The 11,261-nt window shown below is 37.8% G+C and overlaps 1 protein-coding gene across 1 annotated transcript; it reads left to right on the top strand.

Moving 5' to 3' along the window:
• The first annotated feature begins 832 nt into the window (after positions 1 to 832).
• On the top strand, positions 833 to 10,847 carry LOC107143599 (butyrophilin-like protein 1). The gene is made up of 10 exons (XM_048805737.1): positions 833 to 1,070; positions 1,633 to 1,752; positions 4,058 to 4,408; positions 4,959 to 5,240; positions 5,358 to 5,558; positions 7,021 to 7,041; positions 7,133 to 7,159; positions 7,538 to 7,564; positions 9,447 to 9,473; positions 10,083 to 10,847. Exons 2-10 carry the CDS (start codon positions 1,674 to 1,676, stop codon positions 10,598 to 10,600), a joined length of 1,533 nt encoding a protein of 510 aa, XP_048661694.1. The 5' UTR covers positions 833 to 1,070; positions 1,633 to 1,673; the 3' UTR covers positions 10,601 to 10,847.
• Positions 10,848 to 11,261: the final 414 nt, after the last annotated feature.

Raw genomic sequence — 11,261 nt, 5'->3', positions numbered from 1 at the left:
TCATCCATTGCATGCAAATTATATCTGTATGTATTTGATTTCATAAAAAGCCCAAAGTACCTCACTGGGACATCATTATACAAAGTACATGTGTGAAGACTTGAATTGGGTGTCAACATACTTTATATACAGAGATATGAAAAATTGTGCTCTATATGTATAATAAGAATTTTAATGCATTTCACTGCTGTCATGTATTTTAAAAAATAATAAAATCAATAAAAGATAAGAAGAGAGTTTATTTAAGATTGTGGTATAACTTTGGGAAGACTATTAGTGGATTAACACTAGTATTTACGCAATTGCTATCTGTGTCTCTGATTATCTGTAATCCTTGATGATATGAAGAAATGTGAATTAAACTTGGAAAGATAAAATGGAAAGAAAACTTCTTTTGAGCACATCCTACATTCAACACTGTACTTGTGTTATCACTGTAATTGTGTTATCACTTTTATTCTTTTATTGGGACCCCTAAGTTTCTTAAAGCACAGAGATCTCCATTTCTGAGCTCTGACTTTCCTCTGCACAGCTCTGAGTATACCCTCCAAAGTCAATTATGGTATGGTAAGAAGTATTTTTCTTTTGGTTTTACTTACTAATCAATTAACTTTGTGAGATAATCATTGATGAACCACAGATCTGAATGTCACACACAGGATAATTCCTTCTTGAAAACTGTGCTTTCAGAATTATACAGGTGGAAGAAGGAAGTACACTGAGCATTTTCAACAAAGGCACAAGTTCTAGTTCCTATCATTCTGTAGCTCAACCCACTCCAAAGTCCCTGAAGTGAGTTTTATTACTTCCACTTTCAAAGTAACTGAGAAGAAGGAGATGGACTATGATTTTCTCTTTAGACTCACTTTAGAAGCACACTTTAGAAGCACTCTTGGCTTCCCTGTGTGTTCCTCTTTATAAGAGTATTTTCCCTCTTTATTGATGGTTTGGAAAACTGTTGCTTGGGTGCTGACCACAAGAATAACCAGGTGCAGACAGTCTGTGGAACAAGGTTTGTAGGCTGCTCAGGGGATCAGAGCTTCCTGGAGTCCATCAGCTTCATTGAGACGGTAAGAGAGAAATGTGTGGTGATATATAGGTGTCAGTGGGGGGTACGAACCTGAAGAAAGAGGGGCTTGAATTTGGAGACATATAGTGAGAAAAGGTCTCTCTTGGGAATTAAAACACAAGAGCTATTTGTAGTAAAAAATCAAGTAAGTAAATAAAGAAAGAAACAAATGCAAGAAGACTGAAGATAGATTAGCTAAGGGGAATAGTTCTGTGACTGACTGTTTCTCAGCATTGAACTCAGGGTTTTCCATTGCAAAAGTGACCTGGGGAGAAGAGGAACCCACAGAAAAGCAAGAGAGTTAACAGAGCATACCAGAATGATTTGCTATTTACTACAGCTGCTGGGGAAACGGTTTTCAGAAGAAAGAGGGAGAAGGAAAACCCACTGGGGAGGAAATAGGAGTTGGTGGCATTTGTATTCAGGTCTGTGAGGGAGAAACAGTCAAAAATCTGTGGATAAAGCTAAGTCTTTGAACAGAGGAGGTGTTTTTTTGTGTGTGTGTGGGAGGGTTTGTTTATTTTTGTTTTTCCTTAGAACCTTCTCACCACCTTCTCCTACAGAGTATCTGCTGGTCACAGTGAACCTTTCCTTCTGCTCTAAGATGGTGAGTTTTCCAGGTTTGTCTCCAGCTGGCTCCCTCCTCTCTCTCCTTCTCCTGGTGTCCATACAGTGCTCAACAGGTCAGTGTTTTGCCTCATGCTTTTATTTATTGGCTTGTTTTCAAAGGTGCCTGTGACATAAATGAAAAACACTTGGTCATTCATTGGCCAAGAAAACTCCCTCATATCAAAGCCCCTTACTTCTTTGGGTAGACCTTATGAATCTCAGAGCTATAATATTGATCAAAATCTTTGCTGAATATTGGTGATTTTAGGCTGTAGGCTTTTGATGTGTCTGTTTGTTGAGCTGTACTCTGTAATATTCACACTGCCAAGAAAGATGGATGGAGTACACAGAATTTAGACTCAAGTTTCCTGAACTCTACTGAATTATAATCTTGGAAAAATCACTTATTCTCTCTGAGACATGAGTCCCTCTTTCATAAGATGAAAGAACCTCTCAGGATAAAATTTTCAGACTCTTGGTTTAGAGAGAAGCCACATGTGAGATCACAAGAATGACATTTTTGTCAATCTCCTTAATTTGATGTCAGTTAGGTGATATCAAAATTTTTATGTCTGTTCTCATTGACCCAGTAATCCTATGATTATTCTATAGAAGTGCTTTTCTATGTGTTTGTGTATTATACTTACTACAGGACTGTTTGTAGTAATAAGAAGTTGGAAGTAATGTAAATGTGCACCCACATAGGAAAATCTTGAACATGATGGAATAGTCTGTAAAAAACAATTAAGTACATCTGATTATGTGTACCAAAATGGTTGAAAGTCCATTTTTTTTTGTAGAAATTGATATATAACGATCCCATTTATATGGAACAATGATTTTTTTAACCACATTGTGGCTACACATAATGTTAAATACTCTTTTCTTTTTTAACAAAAATATTTTTTAGTTGTCAATGGACCTTTATTTTATCTATTTATATTCAATGCTGAGAATCAAACCCAGTGCCTCACACATGCTAGGCAAGTGCTCTACCACTGAGCCACTACCCCAGCCCCTTACATAATCTTTTCTAAATTGAATTGCCTACATAATTTTTATGCCAACACCCTGGTATCAGGCAGCAATGAACACATATCCCTTGTGTTATAATAATACCCTGGGTTTTATGCAAGAATGGAAAAGAGAGTGTGGCCTCAGTCTAGCACAAAAACCCCTACAATGCTCTTTGCCCAGGAATGCCACACCCACACTCTCTGGGACAAGATGGCCATGGCCAGTTCCTCTAATTTCATATGCCCTTGCCTTTTGTACTAAGGCCTCCTGGCCATCAATAAAACTACCCTTAGTGAACTTATCCCATCCCAGATCACAACATTTCATTGTAGGCCCATAAGTCCTGACCGCTCACAATATCCATAATATGTTGTGCCTCTGCCAATGTCACTTTTGCCCAGGGAGCACCACTTACCTTTCAGCCATTGTAGATTTTTACAGAAAATAATTTTCAGGCAAACAGCTGAAGCGACTTGAGGAAAGAGCATATTTTATCATTCATACAAGGTCCCTATTTTGGCCCTCATTCTTCTTCTCTCCTCCTTTAGGAATCCAACTGTCCTTACTGGCAAGAGGTGCCTGACTCTTAATACCTAAGCTAGAAGCCTCTAAGTCCACCCATCACAAGAAAGTGATTTTAATTAAAATAATTCTCTGTGATTCTAAGCCTTTATTGTTATTTCCCAAAACAAAAAGGCTTACCTCACCTTAAAATTCCACTTTTTATCTTGGGATAATTTATCTACTGTACCAGTATACAGCAACCTAAATCTCAGGGTCAGAAATGACTTCTTACCTTCCCAGAAGCAGAGTGTTAGAAGACAAAGGAATGAGTAAGGAGAGAAATAGATGAGTTACTTTGCCACATTTATTTCTCAATAAATCGCTTTGACATAGATTTTGCAGAAGTTATTAATAATTACTATTTGTAAATGTATAGGAAATATATATCTTTCCAAATGTCAATCTAACAAGAGTTGTTACTTCCAGAGAAATTAATGTAATCTGTTGGTAGAGAGTGAGGGAAATACAGTTGAAGAAGATAGATAACACACACAAACACACACACACACACACAGGTATATTCAATTTAGTTTATGAAAGATGTGATTTATATTTAAATGTATATACTTAAGTAGGTATATATATTAAGGGTATATACTTAAATATGTGTGTATATATACATGTATATATATACATATATAAATTTAAATTTATATATATATAAATTTAAAATATATCTTACTTTTTTTGGAATATAATACAAAGAAGAAATATATTTGAGTCCCTAAATAAGAAAATGTGTTTTTCCTTTCATTCCACCCTAACTAGTTCTCCAATCTGTCTCTGATCCCCATGTAGTATCTGGGTTTTCTGTGAATGGACCAGCTGAGCCCATCATGGCCTTGCTTGGGGAGGATGTTACCCTGCCCTGCCAGCTGTATCCTGAACAGAGTGCAGCCCGCATGCACATCTGGTGGTACCGTGCCCAGATCTCCCCAGCTGTGCTGGTAGTCCAGAATGGACAGGAACAAAGTGGAGAACAGATGCTGGAGTACCGCGGTAGGACCAAGTTGGTGGGAGACTCCATCAGCAAGGGGCACGTGGCCCTGCTGATACAGCACGTGAAGGCCTCTGACAATGGCCAGTACTGGTGTCGTTTTCAAGATGGTGATATCTCACAGGAGGCCATTATAGAATTGACTGTCATAGGTATGTAACTTGGTGAGTAGCTTAGGTGATAATGTAAGATAAAAGGCAAGGTGAGGGCCTCTAGATTCCAAACCTGGTGTGGTTTAGGATCTTGGATATGTTGATTTTAGACAATCAGTTTCCTAAACTATACAATGAGGATAAGACTTGTGAACTCTATTAGCTTTTAAATATTAAAGAAGTTAACATTTCTGAACATCCTTTGACATTCTATAAGACCCCAGAAAATTTATTGAGTAATAAACATTGATGCCTTGAAACATTAACTTTCACCCAATCAAGAGATAAAAGTAAACAATAAAACTAGAACTATTTTCTAGTTTTACTTGTTCTTATTCTTTTCTCTTCCTAGAATGACCCAAAAGCTTTTTCAGTCCAAGCACAGTGCAAAGGCAGGAAGTGCATGCCAAAATGAGTCACATGTCAGCCTAATGCTGACCTCTTTGCTCCAGGTTTCTCATCAGGCTAGTGAAGGACAACTCAGCTATCAGCTTCAGGGCCTCTCAGCCACAAGGACCACAGGCCTTACATACATGCCTTCTCTCCTCAGGTTTGGGCTCCATCCCTCATGTTCACATGACAGGACCCAAGGAAGGTGGTATCCAAGTGCTGTGTTCCTCAGGGGGCTGGTTCCCAAGCCCCAAGGTACAATGGAAAGACATGGCAGGAGCCAAGCTACCATCCCTCTCTGAGTCTCAGACCCAAGACTGGGATGGGCTCTTCCATGTGAAATCATCCCTTGTGGTCACAGACAGCTCCCTGAGCAATGTGACCTGCTCCATCCAAAATCCTCTCTCTGGTCAGGAAAAGGTGTCATCCATCTTCCTCCCAGGTTAGTGAAACCCAAGGAGGGTATGGTAAGCAAAGGGAGGACAAGGAAAGGAGCCTAGGAAGGAGGGAAGGGCTTCGTCCAGGACAGTCTCTGACTGGGTCTACATACTCCTCTCAGAGCCCTTCTTCCCCAGGATGTCTCCATGGAAAGCAGCCCTTGCTGGGACAGTCCCTGTCCTGGTGCTTCTGCTCATTGGGATCAGCTACATTGGTTGGAAAGAACATCAAGCCAAAGACAGAGAAATAAAGGAAAAGGAAAACGAATCTCAGAAAATACAACAGATAAGGAATGAAAAGGAAGAGGCACTTAAGATTCGAGGTAAATTGGGGCAGCAGGGAAAATCAGTTCATGGAGGAGCTACAGTATAGGGTGGATGGGGAATTCAGTTTATTAAAGGACCTCAAGGGAAACACAGGATATCAAACATTCCACAGGGCTAGGAGTCCTGTACAAAGGAGAAAGCCACATGAGAAAATCAGTTGGCAGTGAACATCAGGCCTCTAAAGTGTGGCTTCTCAAACCTCAAACTATACCTTGCTCTTCCATGCCTGTTACCAAGCCTGTCTGTTTCTCCTTGTGCAAATGTCTTTCCCTAGCTTCTCTTCCTACTTATCCTTCAGGAATAAGCTTTAGAAATACATAAACAATTCTAAAACACCCATGAAGTATGGACATTTATTCCTCTGTGACCCTATGGCACCTCCCATGCAACTTTTCTTAGTGCTGATCAGTTTAGATTGGACACACATGCTTGCTAATTGCTTCATATAAATTATGGGTCCCTCAAAAGATGTAAACAGAAACTTCTCAATAGAAGAAATGCAAAAGGTCAATAAATATATGAAAAAAAAGATGTTTAACATATCTAGCAATCAGGGAAATACAAATCAAAATGATACTAAGATTACATTTTACTCTAGTCAGAATGGAAATGATCAAGAATACAAATTCTGAATATACAAGAATATAAATTCTGGCAAGGTTGTAGGGAGAAAGGAACACTCGTGTTGTTTGTAGGACTGCATCAATGGAAACATTAGTACAGACACTCTGTAAAGCAGTTCAGAGATTCCTCAAAAGCTAGGGATGGAACCACCATATGACTAAGCTATCTCAGTCCTGGGTATTTTCCCCAAAGATCTAAAATTGGCATACTACAGCAACACAGCCACATTGATATTCATAGCAGCAAGGTTCATAGTATCTAAATTATGGAATCAGCCCAGATGCCTGTCAGTAGATGGATGAATTAAGAAATTGTGGTGTATATATACAATGGAGTTCTATTCAGCCATTATAAAGAATGAAATTAGGGCATTTGCAGATAAATGGATAGAAATGGAGAATATTGTGCTAAGTGAAATTAGCTGAACTCAAAAACTCAAAAGGCAAATATTTTCTCTCATATGTGGAAACTAGAATAAAATAAAATAAATGGAGAGGGAAGGATAAAATAACTTAAAGAACCACTCAAATACAAATTAATAGACAAGTGAAAGACAGACTCATAGAATACAGGAAGGAGAAAGGAGAAGAGGATGAGAGGGAAACGAGGGAGGGACAAGGGGGGGATCATGAACTAAAATCAATTTCCATGCATGTATGAATTTTTCAGGATAAACCCAACTACTACATATAACCAGGAAGTTCTAATAAAAAAAAAAGTTATACTAAAAAAAATCATGGGGCCCTAAAAAGCCCAACCTAATTTATATAGCTACTTCCCAAACTCAGGGGCAGCTAAACTCAATTTGATGGATTTTATATTTTTCTCTTTTAGAAAAACTCAAGGCAGAGCTTGGTGAGTCTTGCTTCTTCCCATGTCTACTGTAAAATTTGTTTCCCCTTTCCACATCTCTTCTGGATCTCTCACTGAATGTCGTTTCTTTCAGAACGACGAAGGGCATTGTACCGCGAAGGTAAGAGACAGTGTTTCCCACACCACTTGAGGCCCCAATGCCAATGGAATCAACCCAGATGCCTGTCAATAGATGTCAGGAGTAGGATTTGACATGAATTTTTAATCAATCCACTTAGGAGAAGGAAGGAATAGAATTGAATGATTTTGATGAGATTTGGGAAGAATAAAGAATACCCTATTATGGCAGCATTTTTTGTATTGCAAATAATGTTTAAAAGAACAAACACTTCCTTAGCTCCCTCTCCTTAGAGGAAAAGACCAAATGACTGAAGGATGAGTAGTGGAAGAAAAATAGGAGAAAAGGGAAAAAATGTGAGGTCACAGGTTAATGTCCTCCCACCCTTATTTTACTTGGATTTGTTCTTTTTTTTTTTAGATTGGAAGAAGGCCCTGATATATCCTGGTAAGTTAATCATGGGTAGTAAATCTTCCCAAGTGCTTCTGTTATTATGAGCATGATAAATAGAGACAAAAGAGCCAGGCATGGTGGAACACACCTGTAGTCCCAGCAACTTGGGAGTCTGAGGCAGGACCATCATGAATTCAAAGTCAGCCTCAGCAATTTAGCAAGGACCTAAGCAATTTAGTGAAAACTGTCTCAAAAAAAAAAAAAAATTAAGAAGGGCTTGGAATGTGGCTCAGTGGTTAAGTGTTCAATCTCCAGTACAATAAATAAATAAACACACACACATACACACACACACACACACATGCACATCTGTGTACTTGTAAGTTGTGAAAATGTATTTGGCACCTATGTGTGATACTTTGTATTGTAGGTTCCAATAATTGTTTTCTAGAACTAAGAAAAAAGGAGAAATAACTTTTAATGGTAAAGTCCATAGCAACCTGGCGGGAGTAGGATTTGACATGAATTGTTAATCAGTCCACCTAGGAGAAGGAAGGATAAGAATTGAGTGATTTTGATGAAATTTGAGAAGAATAAAGAATACCCAATTATGTCAGCATTTTTATATTGCAAATAATGTTTAAAAGAGCAAATAATACATTTTAAATTTGGAGAAAATACACTATTATTTTACTTATTTTGCCTATTCAAAATAAAGTAAAAATGCATAGAAACTAAGGTTTAAAAACTTTGAAAATCATTTTCAAAATATTTTAATATCATTTGTAAAAATATGTTTATCTGCTATTGGGGGAATTAGCTAATTTTATAACTTCTAATATCCATGTCTATGTATTGTATGAATTTACAAGTGTGTGTATGTGTGAACATGTGATTGTGAGTGTAATATTGAGTTAGACTTCGTAAACATGCTAGGTCATTCATTTAACGTATTATTGTGCAATTTCTATATGCCAAACATTGTGCTATGTGTTGGTGGTATAAGCCATTATCTCTGATCTTACGGAAATTAAATTAAAGGTCCACTGGGGTAAAGGTAAGCTAGAAATCAGACCTTCACACACAGCCTAATAAGTGTTCTTATGATTTAAGGAGAGAACAAAGTACTAAGGGGGAGGACATGTGAGTTTTAGTTACAACTCTTACCAATTACAACTGAGGAATCAGGTCATTCTCTTTCTTGACTTCAATCCCCTTGTCTCTAAGATGACGAAGATGGAATACACGGTATTGGATGTTCTTCATGAGGCATATAGGTTCTAAATATCACAGTACTTCACTTGTTAAGAATTATGGATAAGTCCTTACCTGTCAATTGTCCCAAGATTAATGAATATATCTAATCTATAAATAAAATCACCAGTCCCATTATGAGAGAAGCAACCCTAGGAAGAAAAAAAATGTAGTTCTATTCCACATGAAGAATCTGATTCTGGAGAAAAAAATGTAAAAATCTGACTACAGTGGTGAAAATAGTAGGGGACTATCTAAAGGCCTTAGCCACAAGCTAAAAGCACTACTCTGAAAGGGTCATAGGCTAGAAAAAAAAACAAATAAAACAGAATAAAAGGACATTTCATGGCACCCATCTGCAGTGAGGGGGTTACACAGATCTTCAGATCACAGTGCCTGGATACCTTGAGGAGCTACTCTAGGTGTTCTTCAAACCTGGCTCAGGTGGGAGAAGATTAGTCCCCCAGCACCAGGCTGCATTGTGGCAGAGTCCCTAACTGAGGCAGTATAGAAAGCAGTAACTTGTACTAGTTTTTGGATATTAGCAGAATTTGAGAGGATTAGTGAATGTAGTAAGGAGAATTGGGAGGAGAAAATAATGAGCCAGGGTGGGAAGTATTTTTTCCTTTTCATTCCATGGATACATTTCTTCCCAGGCTCAATTTACATTGCTCTTTTTCAGATTGGAGAAAGGAATATTTCCAGCCTGGTAAGTGCCTTTTGTTTTATATTTTTGGCTCCCTTCTAACCTGCCCTCTGATCTATTGTCTTCTTTTCACATTACCATCTTCCAGCTGAAAATAGAAAGTCACCATTATTCAGGTGAACTGAAAGTTGCTGCTAGAATTAGCTACTCTGGTTGTTTCCACCTTCACCTTTTGGTCCAGGTTTCTTATTTGTGGGATCTACTTGTTCCTGGAAACCGAAATGAACATAGTCTGTCAGCTGTGGAGACCCTAAGTAAAAAGTGTTCAAAATGGCAAAAGTATTCAGTTGCTTTTTAAAAAGAGGTTAGTTTATGTGCAACCTGTTGCTAATTGAGGAACATGGTTCTAATTTATAGAGAACATGGAAATAATAATATTCTCAAGTAATCAATGCAAGCCCTGGATCAGCCTGGCACTCTGCCAGTGCACCAAGAACAGATAAAATGGATCTAGTAGCCTAGAATGCATGGTCAGAGCAGAGCCACCTCCCAACACACACCCAAAGCAGAGATGCTGTTTCTCCTTCAGCTCCACATTTTGTTTCTTTAAGGATTCACTTGCACAATAGCTTTCTGAAAGATACGATGGTGGATATTTTTTCCTTCTTTCAGCTCCTGTGAATCTAAATCATGAACTTTTTCACCAGAACAATTCTGATCCAAAGAGAAAAAAAGATGGCAGAGAGGAAACACAGGATCTTCCTCTTGCTGATAATAAAGGAGATTGCAACCTCCTCACTCTTGATGGGAAAGGTTTCACAACAGGGAGATATTATTGGGAGGTAGATGTCGAGGACAATGATGAGTGGGTGCTAGGCGTTTATGAAACAAACGAAGAAAAGATGGCACCATTAACAAAACCATCAATGAAGAAATTTAGAGTCTTAGAGAAGAAGAAAGGTGAATTCAGGGCTCTTGCCTGTGAGTCACAAAAAGTTCTTCTAGAAAAGCCTCTTACAGAAGAGTGTCCGCAGAAGATTGTGGTTTTCTTAGATTATGAAGATAATGACATTTCTTTCTATAACATGATTGATGGTATGCACATCTTTTCCTTCACTCAGGACAAATTCTCTGCCATTCTCTATCCTTACTTCAAACTTAAATCCATGGAGCTCTCCCCATCTGCATAAGTTTAATAGTGATATAGAAAACAATCTTACACTGAGTAGCCTGTTCTTGGTAAGCTCCAGGACTCTGGTCCTGATGAGTGGTCTCTGGCACCACTGATTATGAGACCCAAGCGTCTCAGATTTCATGAGTCTCCATAATCAGAGTTTCTGATGACATCAAGCTGTGTTTCTCAAATAATCCAAAGAGAAGACCCATGTTCATGTTTTGTTGTAAGTGTTGCTTCTTGCTATAAAGCAAGTAATATATATATATATATATACACACACACACACACACACACACACACACACACAAGAATATATCACAGACTCAAAAAATGGCATGAATAAAAACCAAAGATATGCTATTACAAGTGACAATTACTTTATTATTAGATTCAACATGAGAAAAATAGCTGTCGATTTTCTCTAAAAGTTTTGTGACACTCTATTTCTGTACTCTCTCATAAAGAACTGTTAAGAAACAATTTATGTGTAGTTACTGGTCTTTGTATTACACTTTGAGTAGCACTGCTAAAGCAATGTTTGAAGAAATAAAAATTAAATAAATCTCATATTTATCAACAGCAAAACAGCAGCACTGAATTAAAATTACTGAAGAGTGCTATTTTTGAGTGTTAAAAGAGAAAAAAGACACTTTAATTTGGTAACAAGTTAAGTT

Source organism: Marmota marmota, unplaced genomic scaffold (genome assembly GCF_001458135.2).
Source record: "Marmota marmota marmota unplaced genomic scaffold, marMar, whole genome shotgun sequence".
NCBI classification, from domain to species: Eukaryota; Metazoa; Chordata; class Mammalia; order Rodentia; family Sciuridae; genus Marmota; species Marmota marmota.
Note: the sequence above shows the minus strand (reverse complement) of the source record. Positions and strands in the feature narration are given on the sequence as shown.